The 22,268-nt window shown below is 51.8% G+C and overlaps 1 protein-coding gene across 2 annotated transcripts in view; it reads left to right on the top strand.

Moving 5' to 3' along the window:
* Positions 1-22,268, top strand: part of VWF (von Willebrand factor) — a 93,653-nt gene that overhangs the window by 10,906 nt on the left and 60,479 nt on the right. Inside the window, exons 5-13 of one of the 2 annotated variants that reach the window (XM_040979010.1) lie at positions 1,942-2,063; positions 3,291-3,293; positions 14,874-15,090; positions 16,747-16,869; positions 17,555-17,666; positions 19,253-19,299; positions 20,074-20,210; positions 20,626-20,767; positions 21,217-21,317. In XM_040979010.1, coding sequence (XP_040834944.1) covers positions 1,942-2,063; positions 3,291-3,293; positions 14,874-15,090; positions 16,747-16,869; positions 17,555-17,666; positions 19,253-19,299; positions 20,074-20,210; positions 20,626-20,767; positions 21,217-21,317 — 1,004 coding nt within the window. The remainder of the gene's footprint in view (positions 1-1,941; positions 2,064-3,290; positions 3,294-14,873; positions 15,091-16,746; positions 16,870-17,554; positions 17,667-19,252; positions 19,300-20,073; positions 20,211-20,625; positions 20,768-21,216; positions 21,318-22,268) is intronic. The other variant, XM_040979009.1, reaches the window with a different exon arrangement.

The following is a 22,268-nucleotide window of genomic DNA, read 5'->3' as shown; positions in this document are numbered from 1 at the left end:
ATCTGTTGGCCTGGGGTGGAGTGAGCTGCAGTCCAGTGGCTAGCACAGTATTCTTTCAGAAGAAAAAAAAAAAAAAAACGAAACAAAAGGAAAGTCATTTTCTGGCGTGTTTACCTTAAAAACGGCAGTGGCTGGAATCTGATCTCATAACTACAAATCTTGTATTGGTGTTGGCCTCTGTGTAAGTACTTTAGGAGGAATTCTAGCTGTATTTTTAAAATTCGAATAGGGTTATGTGCATTTAACTCCCTATTCAGTGTTGTTCATCCAGGGCGCTCTCACTGCAGGGTCCCTTGACAAAGCAGAGGAAAAATGTGCTGTTGAGTTGATTTGTAACTAAGGATGCTGACACAACCTGTACTTTGGCATTGAAGGTGGCCCTGACGTCACTACATTGTTAACAGGATCAATAATGAGCTAAAGTGTGGCCTTCCTCTTGATCATGCTTTTTCTCCTGTAGCACTTGTGTTTAATGTCATCTAAGAAAAAAAAATGAAAAGAACTGCCTTCCCAAGGATACCCCTTTCTCAACCTGATGACTTAAGAACCTGCCATCAGGCCCCATCTAAGTGCCACCTGCTCAATGCCATTGACTTGTGGCCTTAGGGCTTGAAGTTTTGAAGGAGTTTGGGGCCCAAATCCTTTTCACATCACAGCAGCCTCTCTCTAAAAGGTGCAGGATCTGAAGTTTTTAGAGCTTTACTATGTCTGCTGACCCTTGCTTCCCGTTTCTTCATTTTGGATGGTGAGCTCAACTTCAGAAGGACTTTACAATGCTTTTCCAGTCTGTAGTGACTGACTCTTGCAAGAAGATACATGGGAGCCTCTGACTCCTGTGAGGTTTGTCCACTCCCACAGATTCTCAGGGGAGACTGTGTGCAGCTGATCGGGGCGGGAGGGCCTGCACAGCTAAAGTTGAGCTGCTGCGAGTCCCTGGAGGATGGCCTCATCCCTGAACGGCATTCTGCAGAAATGATTCACGCGTCTGCAAACCCGCAGATAAAAACAAAGAGATAAGGGACCCAGCCCACAGCCTTAATGAAAGAACTCACAGTTGACATAAAGAATATCAACTCAAAAGGAAATGAGAATTTTGGTAGTGGGATGTTCAGGCTGTGGAGAGAAGGGGTATTGCATTGTTGTGTAACCACGCCCCTCACAAGCCCCTTTAAAAGGCCCATGAAGCTGCGGCTCACTCTCTTTCTGGTCAGGTGTTTCCGTTACTCTGGCACCTCAACTCTTGGCTGACCCAGGACAGGTAATCCCCTAGCATGGTCCCTGTGTACTGCTTAGATGGGACAATGGATACAGTAATGTTGTTTCTGGTTTGTGTACTATCAAGGAGTTCCAGGAGAGGGGAGGTCTAGCAGTGGTGGAATGTGTGCGGAGAAGCCAGGGAAAGGTGAATGTCTGCAGCTTTGGAAGTGTGTCCAGGTTATTCGTTGGATATCTCTTAGGATAACTTATATTATTGGAGAAGCTGGGATATAGGTCTTCAGCTCAACAGATGGACTTACGGGTAATGACCATTTGTTCCCCTTTGGATTATGACTGGGTGGATTGCCGTATGGACTTGTGATCTGCTATTTCTAGTATGTTCTATTATCACCAAGCTTGGTTAATAAAAATAAATAAAACCTTAGATATGTCTAGTGTGATCTCGCTCACATCCTGTAACAATGTCATTTCACTGCCTGTCATGTTACTCTCACTATCCATTCGTCCATCTCTCCATCCATCCAGCCAGCCCTTACCAAGTGTTTACTGAGCTTTGAGTCCCAGGCCTGTGGTGGTATGCTAAGCATGGTACAAAAAGCAGCTTCCCAGGCCCTGGATGCCCTTGCTGTCTAATTTTGTAGAGGTCAGATTGGGGGAGTGGGGAACAACCGGCCTGGAATTTTCACTGAGAAGTCCTGGAATAACCGAAACTTTACTTTACAGGGACCCTGACATCAGACCCCTATGACTTTGCCAACTCCTGGGCTCTGAGCAGTGGGGAACAGCGCTGCCAGCGGGCATCCCTTCCCAGCCTCCCGTGTAACAGCTCTTTTGGGGGAATGCAGGTGAGTGGAGTCTGGCTCAAGGATGGTCGGCTGGGGTGCAGCTGTAAAAGGGCTTGTGTCATGCCCTTGTGTCTGGGGGAACACGTGCCCCACCTCCGAGGTTCCTCTGGTTGCTTAGTGCCGGACTCCCCCAGGAGCCTTGCCTCTTGACAGCCATTTGGGCTCCAGTGGGGTCAGCTCTGATTCTGTTCTGGATGGATGAGTAGCAGGTCTCTATCCATCTGTCTGCCTGCACTGCTATAACAGCTTATGAGAATCTGGAGGAGAGAGCCCAGGCTCTTCTCAGCCAATTAGCAAGAAGGAGAATTACTGGCAGCTGGGAAAGCTGAGGGAGCATGGTGAGTGTCAGGACGCTCCTGAAGTGGGCTGCCTTGCTGTGAACAACCGGCTGCAAAGCAACAGGCATTGACGCATCCCTGGTTCTGGGCACAGGGCAAGTGTTGGCAATGCTGTGCCCCTGCCCCAGACTCCAAGGGGAAGATCTGCCTGGTGTCTCCTGGCTGCTGGAAGCATCCTTGGTTTGTGGCTGTAGAGCTCCCATCTCTGCCCTGTGGGGCTATGGATGCCTCCTCTCCCGGCTAGGCCACCTGTATTGCCCTGTGACCCCCGACAAGGCTGTGAAGACCTCCTGACCCCTCTCCACATCATCCATCCCACTGATAACTTATTCTTCAGGGGTAGCTGAGCACAGCTTGATGAGGGTTGGAAAGCCACATGTTGAAATACATCCAAGTGTGGAAGTGGCAAAGGCAGTCTGTATTCTAGAACTGTTTATTAGCCCAGGTGAATTTCAAACTGAGGAGAGAGGGAATCTATGGTTTCTTTCCTTGGTTTTCAGACTTACCATTCTATAGCCCACTGGTTTACTCTTTCATTATTATTTTCTAAAGATGTCTTTACTTCCTTTATTTGGAAAGGCAGATTTACAGAGAAGAAAAGATGAATACTTCCATCCATTGGTTTACTTCCCAAATGGCCACAATGTCTGGAGTTGAGTTGATCCAAAGCCAGGAGCTTATTCTGGGTCTCCCATGTGGGTGAAAGGGCCCAAGGAGTTGGACCATCTTCTGCTGCTTTCCCAGACACATTAACAGGGATCAGAAGTGGAGTAGCCAGAACTCGAACCGGTGCCCATATTGGATGTCAGCACCATGGCAGAGGTTTAACTCACTACACCATGGCACCAGCTCCATGGTTCACGCTCTTACCTTCAGTGAGGTACAGGAGAAGGTGCCTCACTGTCCCCACACCAAGCAATGGGCGTGGGGTTTGGGGTGACTGTTAGGAACTCCTAGGAATGAAACAAGTCTTTGGGAGCTTATTTTATGGACTTATTATTTATATATTCATTTGAAAGGCAGAATCAGAAAGAGAAACTGACTGTGCTCCCATCCTGCTTTATTCCCCAAATGCCCAGAATAGCTGGGATTGGGCCAGCCAAAAGCCAGGAGCTTAGGATTCAATCTGGATCTCCCATGTGGGTGCCAGGGACCCAAGTCCTTGAGCCATCCCCTGCTGCCTCTCGAAGTGTCCATGAGCAAGATGGTGGATCAGAAGTGGAGTTGGGACTTGAACTTATTACCCAACAACGCCCCCAAGCTGGGTAGCTCTTGCTGAACTCCTGGGCTGAACAAGGAATTGTGGGGTGAAGATTTTTATTGATTGAAATTGGGGTTGAGAAGTGCATGATGAGTTTGTTGTCCAAGCTCCTGGCTGGTCAGTGGTGTTTGTGACATTGCTCTCGTGATTCACTGGTGCTGTGCTCCATAGGGAGTTAAGGATGGCCAGGTGGGTGGGCTCAAGCTGGTCTGTGGGTGGTAGCTATCACCTATTGGAGACCAGGTAAGTCTACTTGAATCTAGTGATGAGAACCTTATGGGGGAAGCTGGATCCCTGTCTCCATTCAGTGCATCTTCTAGCCTAGCCTGGGCTAAGGGAGACAGACACCAGACAGGGTCCTGCCTTCACAATGCAGGGGGTTGGTTTCAAACTGTGGCACTCTGCAGTGGGATGCCCACCCCAGGCGTTGCTTTAATGGTTGCACCAACAGCCCGCCCTTGAGAGCGTCTTTGATCTTTGTTTCCCTAGTCCTCAGAGTACAATGGCACACTCTTGTTTAACCGGATGAAGTGGGAGGTGAAGACAGAATTTTCAAAAGGAGAACCTGACACTGAGGTTGGGTGCTTTGTCTTCTGGAGACAAAGTGGGAGGGGCTGTGTCTGCTCTCTGGAGCATCTGTACTATGCTCTGCTCTGGGCTTGGTACTCGCCTGTCTCCCAGGGGATTTCCAGTTATTCCTAATCAGTGTCCAGGCACCAGCTCCTTCCAGCTCCAGAGGAAACTCCTGGTCCCAAGTGGTTTACCTGAAAAGACAGGGCCTGCTTTGCCCTCAACCAATCAGGTTGTGTTTACCCACGCCAGAAGCTCCCTCATTGGCTGGCCAGCACAATGACTCATCTCCTGGGAGGTGATTCATGCCGGCTTTTGGATGGTTCACTGCCTGCCAATCCAGGTCCTGTGAGGTCAGAAGTCAGGTGTGCTTAGTGGGGGGCGTCTTTTGCCAGAGTTTGTCATGGTGGCTCCCAGGGCCTTTGGGAGTGTTCTGGGGAACAAGGAGAGACTACTGGGTCTTGAGAACACTGCTTTGGGCACAGCCAGAATCTGTTCCCCCACTTCTTCCGCACTTCCCCCCCTTCCCAAGCAGTCAGCTTTTTCTGGGAGCCAGGTCCTATTACTAATACCTAAGGGATGAATGCCTCCTTGTTATGCCAACCCGGCCTAAAGTCTCTGTCTGCTGGGGCTGATAATGGCCTGTTTGATTGCATGCAAATGTGCAGAGTTTTCAGCTTTTCAAACTGAGGGCAGCACTGCTGGCGTCTGGAGCACGAATAATTGATGCTAATTTGAAGGGAACTCTCCTGCCCAGTACACTTGCACTTGCTGGCATCCTGTCAGTCTGGGGAATGTCAGCAGGAGCTGAATCTTATAAAGGGGCCTGGGCTTTGTCCCCACAGCAGTCCTGTCTGGACAGGAAACTCAAGGCCAGGGCTCTGCAACTTGTTCAGGCAGGGCTCTTGCACATTAGATAAAAACACCCCTTTCCCCAGACCCTTGACTGCCAGCTGCAGGGAAAGCACACAGCACTGCCCCATGGCGTTGGTCTCCCTTCTGCTGACAGCTGCCGCAGCCATCAAGCTGTGCTCAGATCCCCAGGCTGGGAAGACTGTCTCCTGTTGTCAGAGTTGGAGCGTGCAGTCCTACCCCGGCCTCCCAATTTCTCTTCAGGCATGTCCTCATGACCACTTATCTTTACTCGTTTTTTTAAAAAATGTTTTAATATTTTATTTTGTGTATTTGTTTATTTACTTGAAATGCAGAATTATAAAGGGAGAGACAGACAGAAAGATCTTCCATTCGTTGGTTCACTCCTCCATGACCACAATGGCTTGGGTTGGGGTAGGCACTCAACCACTTGAGCCATCTCCTGCTGCCTTCCCAGGTGCATTGGCAGGCAGCTGAATGGGACGTAGAGCAGCTGGGACTTGAACTGGCACCCACATGGGCTGCTGGCGTGACAGGTGGTGGTTTAACTGGCTGTACTGCAGTGTTGGCCCAAGACAACTTGTCTGGATTAAGAATACGAGTGTGCTGGTTCAGCTTGCCAGCAGTCACCCACGAGACACCCAGGTATCTGCAGCAGCAGCAGCAGCAAAAAAAAAAAAAAAATGCCCTTTTATGAAGATGAGAGGAAGGCTCATTATAAACTCTTGAGTTGTTGGGATTTTTGAAGACATGCAGTTCAGCCACCTTCCATAGCATGCCTGCCCTTAACAGGCTCAACCCTGGGAGCTTATTCTGCCACCTAGGTTTGAAGAGTCAAGTCCTTGAGACACCCTTGCTGGGCCTTCCTGGCTGTGTTGTCGAGTCCAGTCTCAGGCAGCCCTTACTGACTTCCTGAGGAGTCCATCCTTTCATTTTACACATATTGGAAGTCACAGCCCTGTCCCTCAGTGTCCCTGGATGCTGGAGAGCCATGTCCCACCAGTCAAGTTTCTCTCACGTTTCCCCAAACTTCCCACATTGCACAAGGCTCTGGATTAGGTGTTGCTTGGGTGACCATCCTCGCTTTCTTTGACCCTCCATCTCTTCCCATTCCCTCACCTCCCCTCTGCCCAGCTGACCCCTTTCCCCACCCTGCTTGGGTAGCCAGTGTAGCGTTCACCTGCGCACTCCCTCTTGCCTCCAGGAAGTTCTCTGTTTCCCCACAGATGACATCTGTAACACTCACGCTGACTTGGAACAATTGTGAGTGTCTTTGCAATCCCGAGAGGCACATAAAATTCTCATTCAGTTGGGGACAAAACCATTCACTCTTCATGTCCTCATTAAGTGATGTTTATTGCAAACGACGCACCCAGGTCCTTCTGCTGTTTCTATGCACACTTGTTCTAGAAGGGGGAGGGAAGGAGCTAAACTGTGCCCTTGGTTGAGCTGCCCTAGCCGGAGCTGGGGTGCTTCTGGTGCAGGTCCATGCCCAGCCTCCCTGCCCCTTTTTCTCTCCTCTCGGTGTTTTTGACCTGGAGTTCAACAGACCCTGACCTTCCAGGTGTCTTATTTGGCAAGTCCTGAAGGAGAGTACAAGCTTTCCATTCTCACTATAATCATCTCTAAAGGCATCAAAGAAATATTGCTTCAGTGGCTTCCTTTCCATGTAAGGAAGCTGCAGAGTGATGCTTTGCTGTCTGAGATTCTGATCTTTTCAAAAGGTTACCCAATCTCATGACAGTAGATCAATAACGGGAAAAAGAACATGTAAGTCTTAGGATTGGCCAAAGTGTGTGTGTGTGGTTCAAAGAGGGAACACGACCACTGGCAGAGTGAAGAGGGATGGGGTCTGGCACCTGGGTTCAGGTTCTGCCTCTGCTCCCAGTCCGGCTTCCTGCAGATGTGCACCCTGGAAGGCAGCCGGTGATGGCTCAAGTTACAGATGCTTCAGCAATCAACACACTTGGATTCCCGCCACCCACTTGGGAGATTTGCACTGAGTTGTAGGTTCCTGGCTGCAGCCTGGCTCAGCCCGAGCTGTTGTGGGACATCTGGAGGGTGAAGCAGTGCACGGGAGCGCTGTGTCTGTGTTTCTCTCTATATATATACATATCCCTTAAACAATCATTTAGAAAAAAGGAACAGTGTTTGGGCTTCTGTGGGGGGAAGCAGGGACTGTTGGGCGATGTACTTGAAGTTTCTCAGATAGACCACCTATGCTAAGTCCTGTTTCAGCCACCTCGTGATGTTCCCTCGGTCTCCTCTTCCTGTGGAAAGATCTTACCCAGGCAGAAAGGGAGGGGCGGGGACAGTCAGACAGAAGAGCTTTGTCTGCCGCTGCTGTTTACTTTGCTAATGGAGACAAATGTCAATTTCTTTTCACTAAAGGGCAGCTTCTCTGGGCTTTTCCTGTATCTGCAGAGGCCTGCAGTTCCTTGGAATGAGCCAACTCCAAATGCATCAGAGAAATGTGTTAGGGCTGGGCCTCGTGCCTCCTCCGCAAGGGTCAGAAGGCGCCAGAGTCTAGTGGTGTGCTCCAGGCCCTGTGACTTCAAGTCTGCGGGGGTTGGGGTGATGCCAACAGAGGTGCAGGAGGCCTCAAGCACCACAAAAGACAGCCACCCAAAGGCTCCAGTGGCTGCGGCCATGCCGAGTGGTGAACACTCAGCACCAGGGCACCTTGGGGGAAGCAGCTTGTGGCTTCAAGCTGATCAGCTCTTGCTTAGCAGCAGCTGGGTGCACGGTGTACAGTTGCTTCCTGTTCCTGGAGCTTGGGCAGACTGCAAACCAGGAAGGGTTCTGTGTCTGGCCCTTCTCCTCCCCAGCCTCCCTGGAGGCCACGGCAGAGGGTGAGGAGAGGGAGTTGTCTATGGTGACAGATGTGTCTCTGGAGAGCTTGTTGGGTCGTGCCCCTTCTCAGAAGGAATGTCCAGCTGTGTGCAAATAGCCCCCTAGATGGAGGCCACCAGCCAGCTTCATGGGGCCTCTGAGTCAGAACCCTGGAATGTGGTGGTGGTGGTGTGTGTGTACTTGGGGAATCTCAGCCATGCACAAACTATAAATAGAATCAGCAGCTCTCTCCCACTCATCCCTGCAGGTTGACCAATGAGAAAGCACTCCCTCCGTGCAGGGGTGAATTCTTGAACACACCACTTTGGGTAAGCTCTGGCTCCTGGCGCCTCCACTCCTCCTCCAAGGGCGCTCACCCATGAGCTGAAAAGAGCAGGCCCTGCTGAACAATCTTGCTCTTGATGTGGGAGACTCTCCTTCCTTTGTTCATTGGGGGCAGGCGAGGAGGAATGTCTCCCTCCATTTTCCTTGGTCAGCTGTTTTGGGAACAAACACAGTTACAGAGAGCTTCAACTCTCTGGCCTCTCTCCTCCCCCTGCCTGTCTCTGGGGACTCGGGGGCATGTTTGCCCATTTGCCTCCCTCCCTTGAACCTGCCTCACTCTCCACTCTCTGGGGAAGAGGCCTGGTCTGCTTTAATGAGTTGAAAATGTGATTAAGAGGGGGCTCAGGCAGCCTGCACCCCCACCGCTAGGCAGGGTGAAGTCATGGATGGATGGAGCTGGGCTGTTGGTGCTTCTGCCAGCTCCCCGTGCTGGCTGACAAGAGCTGAAAGGAGACAGAAGTAGCCGATGCCCTGGTGCTGGAGCCAAGGAGATGCTGGAAGTGTGCGAAGGAGCTGACCCTCATTTTATGTTCCTGCCAGAACGGTTTAGCAGAGAGCTATGGTGAAGCCGTGATTGATGGTGGGCATATGATCATTCATTTCACAGCAACTGGGTTAGAAGACTGCATAAGTGCAGTGGCTGCAGCTCAGCTGTTTAGAGCAGGTGGCTGTTGTGATTTGTTAGAGTTTGGGACATTAAGGTGTTCCACAGACAAGTTTATTTGTCTCTTCTTGGAGATGCTCAGGGGCCGGTGACTGGGGCTAGTACAGCCTTGGTTCCCTGCTGTCCTCAGCATGGGTGCCCATCCCATGGTCCATGGTACAGCTCAGGCTTCAGGCATCAATAGCAGGGAGGAAGGAACTGAGAACAGAGCGGATCTCCTTTGGATTTTGCCAGGTTGTGCAGCTCATGTCCTGTTGGACCGAGAGGCACAGGTATCTCCTAGCTGCAAGGGAGTCTGTGAAAGGGAATATTTTCCCCCCAGTGGCTCTGTGTTTCAGTGGACATTGGACATAGACGAACATAGACATGACGAACAAAGAAAGAATGAGCAATGGGTGGCATACAGCTTTCAGTCTCTTCTACACAGTCCCTCTTCCACAGGTGAAGAAGGCAAGAATGGGCAGAGGGACATATAACCTGTGGTCATATAGCCACACACTCCGGAAAGTGACAGCCTTCACTTGGGTGCACTGAGCTGGAGCCACTGCACTGAGCTGTCTACTGTTAGGAGCCAAGGTGGAGGGGCTGTGGTGGTGGCAGATGACTGAGTTGTGAATGTTGGGTTACCCCTTGCTAGTACAGCAGTTGAAACATGATGGAGTCCCAGGAACACTTTTCTGAAAAATTATTAGGGACTCCAAAGAAATTTTTCCTTATGTGGGTTCTTTGCCTTTGTACTATTTGAGTTAGATTTTAAAGCTGAGACATTCAAGACCTATTTGTAGTAGAAGAATGGCATCATTTTAGAGTTTTGTAAATTCTTGCGTGTGTGGCTTAAAATAAATGAGCTAGATTGTCAGGGCTGCTGCTCTGCATCCAGCTGTTGCGAAGTCAAAAATCAAAAGTTTCTGGAATATTGCACTGCATATTTGTGGAAGAATGAGGGAGAAAAGAGCCAATGAGGAATGTTACGATGGGGCCAGTACAGGGCATAGAGAGCTACTCCTCTGACTGTGGTACAGGCATTCCATATGGTCACTGGTGTGAGGCCTGGTGACTTTACTTCCAATCCATCTCCCTGCTAATCACCTGGAAGGACAGCAGAGGAGGGTTCAAGGCCTTGGGCCCCTGCTGGAAGAAACTCCTGGCTCCCAGCTTCCAGCTCTGGACCACCCAACTCTGGCTGTTTGGAGCAGTGATCAAGCAAATGGAAGATCTTTGTCTCTGTCTCTCCCTCTCTATACCTCTTTCAAGTGAAATTTATTTTTTCTTTAAAGAATGCTACGAGGACAGTTTTGACCTTCTAGACTTCTGTAAGGGCCTGGGAGTCCCTGGGAAATCCTTGAGCCACATTGTGATAGATGTAGTGTCTTCTTTGGAGTTTTATCTGTTTAAAAGGTGTAGAGAAAGAGAGGAGAGACAGTGTGTGTTTGCTCCTCAGATGCCTGAAGCCAGGAGCTGGTGCTGCATCTGGTCTCTTATGTAGAGTGTAGGAACCTTGTGACTGAGGGCATCGCCTGCTGCCTGCCGGGACACACACTAGCAGGAAGCTGGAATTGGAGCAAAGCTGGGATACAGGAATTCTGGTTTGGGATGCAGCTCTCCCGTCTTAACCATGGGGGCAAATGCCTGCCTTTCTGTTCCACTCTGTGAAAGCTGCTAATTCAGTGAATTTCTTACTCTGTCTCTGACTCTGTGTCTCTGTTTCCCGAAGGAGCAGGGTTGAATTTGACCTTCCTCTGGGGTCTCAGTGGGTGTTCTAGGTCCATGAAGAGCCAGTCTGTGGTCTGGTGGATGAGATGGTGGCAGGGACAGCTTTATTGAGGTGGCCTAGGACGGGGGGAGGGGTTTGTCCACTACTGAGCAGGGTGGGGAGGCAGGGAGGGAGGTGGGTTGAGATGCTGGGGGAGGGGCTTCTGTCAGCAGTAGTGTCACGTGACTGGATGGGCAGTGAGCACCCTGAGAGGACTGGCCAGGTGTCTAGCTTTTCTCCTGCTGGTCTGCCACACTGCCCGCTGATAATCATGACCTTAGCAGCCCCCACATAAATTGAGAGCAGTCAAGACCTTCCTAAACCCTGCACAGCTTGGCAGAGGGGACCCAGACCTGCTTACTCAACATGCTTGAAAGACTTGGGGTGAATGAGAGAAAGGTACTGTCTTGTCCATTCCGTGTGGCTGTTGTAGAACGCCAGGTCCTAGGCAATGTCTAAAGTGAGGAGGTTGAGTTGATTGGCTCCTGTTCTCATTGCTGGCAAATTTAACAGGACCCTGTCTGCATCACAGCAGCTGTCTTAGGGAGACTGAGGAAAAAGAAGAAGAGGAGGAGGGGGAGGACCTAAGAAGAAAAGGCTTGTTTTCAACAACCGGTTTTGCAGCTCAGGGAGAGAGAATTCAGTCAATCAAGGAAAGCACTACCCCTCTTAAAGGTACCACACCTGTGACATGGGGGAACCAAGGCTCCCAGCTGAGGTTTGCTAGAGACAAACCCTGCCCACACTGTGACCGGTGCATCCTGATGCTTCACTGGGCAGATGACTTTCAGGACCACTTGGCTTGATCCAATGCAGCTCCTGACTCTTGCAGGGGAATGGAGAAGACAGCGTAGGCTGGAGCATTTCTGTCCTTCATCACAGGTACCCAGAGAGTTTCTCATCCCAACAGTGTAGGGAAAAGAAGGGGAGTTGGTTAGGAAGGCCTTTCTGCAATAGGTGGCGGGACTAGGGCCAGAGGCAGGTGGATACAGAAGGTAGAGGGGTAGCGAGAGGGACATCTCCTTGGGCCCAAGTTCGCTTGTTCCCTAGTGTATTCCTTGTGCAACAGATGAAATGTTGAGGGTGTCACCAGCAACGGGCACACTACAGAGTCGGGAGGGAGGAAACACGACAGGTGTGGGCTGGGTCAGGTCCCTGCCTTGCTGCCTTCCTGATGGGCTAGAACCTTGCCCTTTAAGCTGGAGTGGGACCCAGTCAGATTTGCACTCCCTGCCCCAGGCCACAATGCTGGCGGGTGCTTAGTGCATGTGTCCAACATGAGTGTAGAGCCTTGATGCTCTCTCTTAGACTTATCTCTGTTCTGTGAAGCTGGCTTGGCCTGGCAGTGCTGCCCGTGGAAAATAGGGAGGTTAGGGGTGGCACCGAGGGCTAGCTGGGCTAGCTGTGCCGCTGTGGGAGGGCAGCAGTGGCTGTGGGGGCTGGGCACACTGCTGGATTTCTGACTAGCTCTCAGATGGGGCAGTGCTGGCAGGCTTGAGGTCAAGGCAGGGCTGCTCAGAGAAAGATGGGAGGAGCAGGTGGGAGGACAGCCAGGTTTCAGTTTGTGTGACGTGTGATGTGTGACGGAGGCCACAAGAATTGTCATTGTCGTAAGAAGGGAAGGGCTGTTTCTGCAGAAATCCACTCCCATGTTGCAGCAAACAATGAAAAACACTCCCCCCCCCCCGCCCCCTCCTTGCCCTGCAGAACCGGTCATTCCCTTCCTGTTTCACTGCCTCTAGCAACAGGGACTGCTCCAGTTCACCCTTTCGATGCAGTCCTTCCATTTAGAAACGATTGTGACTTTTTCCTTTCCCTTGTAAAAGCTCTGAGTCCTTTTGCTAACTGCTGGCCTCCAGTAGGAGTGAAGGGGTGTTTGCTCCACTTGGGGCACCTGCCTCTCCTATCGGCGGGCCTGGCTCGAGTCTTTGCATCTCTGCTTCCGCTCCAACTTCCTGCTAATGTGCGCCTTGGAGAGGCTGCAGCGGATGCCTCAAGTCCTTTGGTTCCTGCCACCTGTCGGGGAGATTCCACTGGAGCTCCTGGATCCTGGTTTTGACCTGTCCCAACCCTGGCTGGGAGAGACATTTGGGGAATGAGCCAGAAGATGGACGAGCTCTGTCTGCTTTTCTAATGAATTTACGTTTTTTTTGTTTTGTTTTGTTTTTTGCTTTTTTTTATGATTTGTGTATTTTTTATCAGAAAGGCAGATTTACAGAAAGGAAAGACACAGAGAGGAAGATCTTCATTCCATGGTTTACTTCCCAGATAATATAATGGCTGGAGCAAGCATCTACAAAGCATAGAGTCCAGCATCTTATTGTCCAGATAAGTTCAGCAGTTTCTTGGGGAGACCATCTCTGATCTGAAGGTGGAGCCGACAGAGTATCATCCCAATCAATTAAAAACCCCAACATTACATCAGTAACAATTTATAACATAATGGAATTAGTTGACGTGGTATTGTGTAACCAGTTAAAAGAGAGAGAGAGAAAAAAAGAGTGCAAGTTCTGAACCACATCCTATGACTTCTACATTGACATTACAAATATTAGTTTATATACAATTGGGTTCTATACACCTTAAAATGGCTATAGATTACTATTCAGCTGTCTCATGTCTATTTTAATTTTAGTATTTAGCAGTTCATAGCGTTGAAGCACGATTTTGCAGAACCTGGCTGTTTTTCAGGTAGTCTAACTCTATAACTCTAACAAGACATATGTCGACAGTTTAGGTGAGCAGTTTTAGGAGGGGCGTGCAGAGGAATCTTCAAAACCCTAGTGAGGAGTAACTAATCTTTATGTCCCACCCAGTGAGTTATAAGTGCATCGTGGATAATCCTATATCGTAAACTCTAGGACATTCTTGGCTCTAAGACATGCTTTTGTTCTGTGCATCGTTAAGAAAGAAAGGGCTGGCAGTGACATGCTGATGGGACGGCAGCTGAGACACCCCTTGGGATGCCTGAGACCTGGGTTTGAGTCTCAGCCCCGCTGCTAGCTCCTGCTAACTGTGAATGTGCACTTGGCCGGCAGCAGCTGGTGGCTCAGGTGCTCAGCTCGCCACTCCCCGTGTGGCAGATCCAGATTGAATTCCCAGCTCTGGCCACGGCAGGCATTTGAATGAGTCAGATGAATGGAAACTCTCTGTCTGTGTCGTTCTGCCTTTCAAATAAAATAAATAAATAAATACAGGCAAAGAGTATGATATCCGCCTTAAGACACGCTTCAGCTTCGGAGAAGTTGAACTGTAAAAAAAAAAAAATAGCTTTTGACATTGTCAAAGCTGAGAAGGCAGCGATGTTTATAAGCAAAACACACTGGCATGTTTAGATTGAGGAAATTTGCAAAGTTCGTCCAAGGGCATTCCAACCTTGCCCTGTGTTATTAAGTTCAGGGTGTCCACAAAGGAACACGGCTCCAAAACAGCCCTTGCTTTGCGTCTGGGACTTCTGTGGATCCTGGTGTGTTGCTGCTGCTGGGAGCTCAGCCTGATTGGCCGCAACTGGCACCTGGGGGACCTTCGGGAAGACAAAACCCCAAACCCCAACCTCCCCCTGCTGCTGACTTCAGGCCTCCAGGGGTGAGGCCCAGGGAGCCCCTCCTTATTATTTCCCTTATGCTTCACCCTTCTATTTTTTTTTTTTTTTTAGGAATGATTTATTTATTTTTGTTTGAAATGCAGAGTTATAGAGAAAGAAGAGGAGAGAGAGAGAGAAGGAGAGAGAGATTTCATATCCACTGGCTCATTCCCCAAATGACTGTGATGGCCAGAACTGGGCCGGTCTGAAGCTAGAAGCCTAAAGCTTTCCTCAGGACTTCTACATGGGTGCAGGGGTCCAAGCACTTGGGCCAGCCTCTGCTGCTTTCCTGAGGCTTTTAGCAAGTGGGAGACTCGAGCAGCCAGGACTCAAACTTGCTGCCCTATAGACTTTCAGTACTGTAGGCAGAGGCTTAATCTACCTGCCATGGTGCCACCCATCCTCACCCCTTCATTTATAATGAAGAAGGTCATAATGAACACAGGCTGGCTGGATGCTCCTTGCTAGGCACCCCCTCGGTGCCTGGCACTGCCTGGATCCTGGGGCATCATCCTTGGTTTTGCCATCAGGCCTACATCTCTGCAGTGCCACCCTCAGCCAGTGCCATGCTGTGTGTCTCTCTCCTCGCAGGCCTTGTGGGATCAATGCCAGCTACTGAAGAGCACCTCGGCCTTTGCCCGCTGCCACCCTCTGGTGGATCCCCAGCCTTTTGTGGCCCTGTGTGAGACGATGGCATGCACCTGCACCCAGGGGCCGGCCTGCTCGTGCCCTGTCCTCTTGGAGTATGCCCGCACCTGTGCCCAGGAGGGCATGCTGCTGCATGGATGGCCCCACCAAAGCACGTGCCGTAAGTCTGCTGCCTCTGCTGGGGCCGCCCCGGGCTCTGCCACAGCTTCCCCCACTGCTCCCTCCTTCTGCCACCTGGTTCTATAGATGCTGCCCTCCAGGGGGGAGTTCCCAGGGCTAGGGGTCCCATTCCTGCCTCTGTCCTCAAACCCCACCTTGCCTTCGCCTCCATGTCCCATGACCTCTCGGGAAATTTATCCCGGGAACTCCCTGGATATTCTCCGCTGCTGACTGAACTCCCAGCAGGTGCAATCCCCAGTGGGGACTTAGCCAAACGCACTGCATGGTGATGCTTGAACTGCTGGCAGGCCTTTCTCCACATTAAACGGGGCTCCTTCCTGCAGGCATGGTGCCTGTCACTCCTTCCTCAACTTCTGCTCTCATCGGGTCCTCAGCTGTTGTCACCAGCCCTCAATGACCTTGAGGAACTAGGGGCCCCTTTGGTTACCTTGGGGAGCCTGTTGTCTCCCAAAGGCCACATACAGATCAAAAGCTCTGTGGATGGGCGACCGGGCCGTGGCGATCGCACGGATAATGCCACCTGTTGATGACAGCAAAGCTGGCCAAATATTTGCATGTGTCTCACTGTGTGGCCAACAGCTTGTCAGCGAGGGCATGGTCTCTACTGTGTTGGGGGCTGATGGAGAGTGAGGGTGCAACCTGGCATCTGCTCTGTCAGGTGCAGGAGCTGCTCCTTGGGCTCCTGGAAGGTGAGGTGGGGGAGGCACTTGCTGGGTCTTGCGGTGGGTTCTCAGGCAGTGGCTGGATGAGAGGCTGGCCTTGGCCATGACGAGCCGGATCTAGTGATGGAGACCCAGAGAGATCCAGAGATGATAAGGTCTACAGGTAATCCAAGTGGAAATCTAAGGGTTGTGCAAAAATGGAATTCCAAGTTGATTTTCTTTTTGCTGCAAAAGGTTTTAAACTCGGTGCATCAGTTTTCTCTAACATACATTTTTCCACAAGCTTTTTAAAAAGTTTGTTTTTATTTCAAAGGCAAAGTTACAGAGGGAAGGAGGGAGAGAAAAAGAGAGAGCATCAATTTGCTGGTTCCCCAAATAGCAGCAATGGCTGAACCTGGGCTCATTCAAAACCAGGAGCCAGAAGTTTCTTCAGGGATTCCCACATGGGTGCAGAAGCCCGAGGGTTCGAGGTGTTCTTAACTGCTTTCCCAGGCTGTAAGCAGCGAGCTGGGTCAGAAGTGGAGCAGCTGGGACATGAACAAGTGCCCATGTGGGTTGCCAGCACCATGGGCAGAGGCTTAGCTAATTGTAGCAGAGTGTTGGCCCTGCACAGATGTTTTTGAAGATCCTTTTCATGCATGGATATCAGAAGTTTGTTTTTGTTTTTGGCATCCATAGAAATGCATTTTTAATCTCACTTCAATATTTCCAGGTGCCCTTCTGAAGGGGCTGAAGGGGCTTTAGTTGAAAAGAGCAGAATATTGCTGAGATGCTCATGGTGAGCAGGTGCTGGTGGCACCCCTTGCCCAGCTTGAGTCTTAGCCAAGGCCATTTGGGAAGGGAGAGTGCTGATGTGATGGCCCCTGGGAACCTGGAGGACAGGGCCAGGGGAGGTTAGGGCTCCCTGGCAGGGCTCATGTGATGCTGTACAGTGGGGCCCTGCCCTGGGAGACGTCTCTGATGCTCATTTCCAGGCCCAGTTTGCCCTGCTGGCATGGAGTACAAGGAGTGTGTGTCGCCTTGCACCAGAACCTGCCAGAGCCTACACATCCGGGAAGTGTGTCCGGAGCGGTGCGTGGACGGCTGCAGCTGCCCCGGTAATAAACTTCTCATTCTATTCATTCAAGCCCAGACCTTGCCAGCGCCCTTGGCTTAGGGGAGCAAAATGAAGGGTGCTTGTGTTGGCTGAAATCAGAGGCCTTTTTATTTAGTGTTTTTTTTTTTTAAAGCCTCTATAGGGGGTGATCAGGATAAGTCTGAATTTATGTTTTCCTGTTGGACTGTAGTCACTAAGACACTTGAGTGTTGGGGAACTGGGCCCCCAACAGGGGCAGTTGGGGGAGCTCCAGGTCCCTTCTGGGCTCTTGCTTTGAGTTCTCAGGTAGGTGTTGGGGGACTGGTCTGGGACAAAGATCTTATAAAATCCTTGTATTGCCCATGGGACTTTGGCTGAGAAGGGCTCGCCCTTAGAAGTCTTTCTCAGAGATGTGAACTTTGATGGAGAATGCTGTGTAATGATAGTCCTGCGATTTGACTTCTGGCTCCTCCTACTGGAAGACTTGGAACAAAACTCTAGACTCTACTGGGAGATGGGCCATAATTTCCCACACTCGCCAATCTGCCCAACATTGCACGTGTGTTCAAGATCCATGTCAACCCTAAGTTCCTGGGGGCTCCTGGAGGAAGCCCTAAGCTCACTCTGGTCCATGGTGGGTTCTGCAATTGTGAGATGGGTTATGATGGTGATAATGCTGAAATCTGTCTTTTTATCTTTGAATGCAGAGGGACAGGTCCTCGATGGAGAACGCTGTGTGGAGCGTGCCGAGTGTCCCTGTGTGCATTCTGGGAAACGGTATCCTCCCGGGGCCTCCCTCACTCGCGACTGCAACACCTGGTAATTGGGGCTGCCCAGCGGGCCCTGGAAAGGCTGCTGTCAGGGAAAGCAGCAAGTGGAGCAGGGGCTGGTCCTGGGCTGAGAGATGCCACCGGGAGGGATTGGAGCCGGGAGCATGGGTACAGACATAGCTGGCAGGGATGGACGCACTTGTACCTGTCAGCCATACCTCTGCTGTCCTTCCGGTCCATGCTGGAATGAATGACCCTTAGGTACAGCAGGGAAGTTACTGTTTGGGCTTCCTCATTCCATTTCCTGCCTCAGTGCACCCTGGGAGGCAGCAGTGGGTGTCCCGAGTGCTTGGGTCTTGGCTATCCATGTGGGAAACCATATTTGTCAGGTAGGAAGAGAGATGTTAGCCTATGAATGTGACAGGGGGCCCAAGGAGACAAAGGAATGTAAGAAAGGAGTGACTGTGACAGCATCTTACTATTTTATGCTGCAGAGTCTTGTTTCTACCAGATAGCTTTACAGGTGGTCCCAGCCTTCCCCATACACAAAGCACCCTGGGAGAATCCTTTAACTCAAGCTGACAACACTGGGTAACAAAACCTGGGAAAGAATTTTTACCCATTTCACACTCAGGAAGCCCTTTGTCCAGAAGAAGAAATGGTGGGGTGAACCAGGAAAGACCTGTGTCCAGGAAAACCTGGGCCCCTTTCCCCTTGCAAGTTCAGGTTGGAATGTAGACTGGGCACTCTCAGGGCTGGCTGCATTGTCTAATTAGCCCCTGCTACCTTACTCACCACTCCTCTGTCTCAACTTCTGGAATTGTTTCCTGAGGAAAAAGCAAGCACCGCTTTGCCAACCATCTCCACTCAAGAGACTGAGCTCCTGGCTTTGGTCTGGCTCAGTCCTGGCTGGTGTGGGCATTTGGGGCAGTGAACTCCCAGTGGATGGGAGATCTCTTTCCATCATTGTCTATTGTCTCTCTGCCTTTCAAATTAAAAGAAAAAGAAGATAAATACACAAGGGCTGTTCTCCCACCGAAGGGAGACTCTAACATAAGCTGTGTCCATGAAGGTCTTTCCCTCCCTTGTTGGCAGGGACAGACAACACCCAGGCATTGTTTGGGTTCCTGGCTCTGCTAGCAGCTCCGGATGTGCTCTGCCTGTCTCCTGCACACCGGGGGTCGGGTGGGGGGAATGACTGGGGACTCCCATTCCAGCTCCCTCGCCTCTGCGTGGCAGTCAGGCCCTCGTAGAGCCTTCAGGCGTGTGCTGGGGCTGCCTGGTGAGCTCAGAGGCTCTCCCTTGCTCCTCCCGCCAGCTCTGAGTGGCGGTGGGTATTTTACTTCCTGGTTATATCTGAACAGATTTTCTAGAACGGTAGTTCCTGGATTAGCTTTTTCTTTTTTCTCTATAGGAGTTCACCTCCTTGGCAATATCTCCAAAGTTCCTTTGCGGTCCAAACCCTGTCCTGTGCAATCTCACCCTCCTAGAGAGCACTCGGCCTCAGCTCTCAGATCTGTTGCTTGGGGCAGGGGCAGGGACTGGGGTATCCAGTGTAGTAGTGGGGGCCTGGAATCTGCCTGTGTCCCTTCAGGTTGCAGAACTCCAGTGACCTGTGGCTTTCCCCCCCTGCAGCATCTGCCGCAACAGCCAGTGGATCTGCAGCAATGAAGAATGCCCAGGTAGGGGACCTGTCACACATGCCTATTCCTTCCTGTGGTCCTTGGCACAGGTGGAAATCAGATATCTAACCACAGGGCTGCCCAGATTCCAGCTCTGCTCAGAGGAGAGGGAGAGCCTGCAATGAGAAAGAGAGAGAGAGAGAGAGAGAGAGAGAGAGAGAGGTGAGCACCTGGGCTGAGGTCCTCTCATATCACCCACTTGCTTAGAGGATTAAGGCTGCTGAGTCTTAAAACTTGTAGAGTCGTGACCAGCCAAACAAACAGGATGTCAATCACTTGGAAAATGAAGAGGAAGCAGGCAGAGTGGGGTACCCTTGAGGCTTGAAGTGAGTGTTTTAATGGACACTTCTGGAGTGTTTCACATATGGATCATGGCCTAGTCCAAGAGCTAAGCGAACCAGGCTGCAAAGTGATTCGATCATTGCCCATGCCACCCTGGAATATTTGTGGAGTAAAAATTGTGTTGCAGTCTCTGCCCTACGTTGTGTCCTCTGTTCAGTCCTAACCCTATTCTATTGACTGCACACATTGCCTGTTCAAAGTCCCGTGCATGACTCCCGGCCTGGCTATGGCCTCGGCAGTTTTCATAGCATCATCTGTGAAGACAGGTGTCGAACCAGGTGGTCCAGCTCTGACATCCCTGCAACGGACTTGGAATCGGCTGATTTTCAAACTTGGGAGAGGACTTGTTGGTTTTTTCGGGGAAGGGGACCCTTCCGTGTTCTCGGGGGACGCCTCTCACTGTTCGTGACCCCATCCTCTGTGTCCCTCCAGGGGAATGTCTGGTCACTGGCCAGTCCCACTTCAAGAGCTTCGACAACAGGTATTTTACCTTCAGCGGCATCTGCCAGTACCTGCTGGCCCGGGACTGCTGGGACCACTCCTTCTCCGTCATCATAGAGACGGTGCAGGTGAGGGGGGCGTTGGGAGGGGGCAGGAGCAGGTGCTTCCCGACAGTCAGCCCCTCATTTCTGCAGACTCCCAGCCCCCCCTCCCTTTGCTAGATGAAGGGCCAAGGCGCTGGGGCTGTCTGCCAGGCCTCAAGTTCATGCTCAGGAGCAGGTGCAGAATGCTGTTCTCTGGGCTGACTGTCTGTTGTATGATGCTGGGGATGCCCCGGGTCGAGGCAGGTGGAGCTGGGGTATGCTTTGTAACAAGCAAAGCAGGCAGAGGCCTTGGGCTCCGGTCTAGGGCAAGGCGGGAGACAGGGAGGGCCAGGGCCAGGCTTAGGGACTCCTCCCTGGCAGCATAGCTCCAGGGACAGCAGGTACTGTGTGGGAGTGCCCTGCTCACCTGCCTCTCGCCCCACCCCCCCAATCCGGGCAGTGCGCTGATGACCCCGATGCCGTGTGCACCCGCTCTGTCGCCGCCCGGCTGGATGCCCCGCTTCACGGTGGCCTGGTGAAGCTGAAGCACGGAGGTGGCGTCGCCATGGACGGCCGGGACATTCAGGTCCCCTTCTTACAAGGTGGGCCCCGCGGTGCCCCTCCCTTCTCGCATGTGCGGATGCTAAATGTAGCTCGGATGGAAAGTGGGCATCCATGGCACGCATCCCTGAGGGAGAGGAAGGTTTCCTGGAGGAGGAGGCTGCTCCAGGCCCCGAGAAGGGGCGTAAAGTCTGACTAAGAGCTGGGGGGCTTCGTTCCCACCACCTTGACCTGGGCGGTCTAGGTTTTTGTGGCTCGGGGCATGTGCCTTTGTCTCCCTCTGGTGGCAGACAGGGGGAATGACAGCCAGCTCAGGCTTACCAATGCCTTCTCAGCTCACCTGGTCGCCTTTCCTCCAGGGATCCCTGTCCAGCCACAGGGACACCCTATATTCCCCCTAAACATAGCTTTCACGGCTGCCTCTTGACCCTTCCGGCATGCCTGCCGGAGCCCTCCCCGCTCAGCCTGCACCATGTTCGGCTGGTTACAGGTGACCTTCGCATTGAGCACACGGTGACGGGCTCTGTGCGCCTCAGCTACGGCGAGGACCTGCAGATGGACTGGGATGGCCGAGGGAGGTTGCTGCTGAAGGTAGGACCCCTGGACAGCCAATGCTTGGCCCTGTGCGAGGGGCAGAATTCCTTTCTGTCCTTTCTGCCCGGCCGTGAGGACTCTGGAGGTGCAGGTGGGGAAGCTTGGGCTCTAGGGCCATGGCTGCGGCTTGGTTCTTTCCTGGTCTCTACCTCACCTGATGTCCTTGCTCGGCAGCCCCTGGCTGAAGCGGGCGTCTCAGTGTGGGTGCTCCCGCCGCCTCTGCCAGGCTCTCCCTGTGGGTGCTCCCGCCTCTGCCAGGCTCTCCCTTGGTTCCTGCCTTTTCCTGCGAGCAGCAAGGGTTTTCTGCAAGTGCCCTGAACTCGGGCTTTGCATGATGTTGCAGCCACAGCCCCACATCCCTGGGCACACCTGACCTTTAACATTTATTTGAAAGGAGAGACAGTGAGTCCCCGGGGCCCAGGAACTCAGCCCAGGTCCCTGGGGTTGAGCTGCAGCCACCTGAATGACTTCACTGCTGCCTCCCAGAGTCCGTGTTAGCAAGCTGGAGCTGACTAGGGAACTCACAGGGATCCCAGCTACTCCAATGGGGATAGGAGGGTCTTAACCACTCAGTCAAGCACCTGCTGAACCAACTCTTGTATGTATATATATGCAGATTTACAGAGAGAAGGAGAGACAGAGAGAGACAGTCTTCTGTCTGCTGGTTCACTTCCCAAATGGCCACAATGGCCGGAGCTGAGCCCATCCGAAGCTAAGAGCCAAGAGTTTCTTCCAGGTACTCTACCCAGGTGTGGGGTCCCAAGGTCTTTGGCTGTCCTCTAGTGCTTTCTCATGTCACAAGCAGGGAGCTGGAAGAGAAGTGGAGCATCTGGGACGGTCACCAGCAGGGCAGTCACCAGCCTCGCTAGTGACAGACTCTTGGGTCTCAGCCCCTGCCCCGTCTCCCAGTGAGAGTCCTCTTAGCAGAGGCCAACAGGTGTACCCGCA

The sequence above is a fragment of the Ochotona curzoniae genome, unplaced genomic scaffold, assembly GCF_017591425.1.
Source record: "Ochotona curzoniae isolate NIBS_2020 unplaced genomic scaffold, NIBS_Ocur_1.0 contig_2927, whole genome shotgun sequence".
Taxonomy (NCBI): Eukaryota; Metazoa; Chordata; class Mammalia; order Lagomorpha; family Ochotonidae; genus Ochotona; species Ochotona curzoniae.
This window is presented reverse-complemented; position numbering and strand designations above follow the sequence as displayed.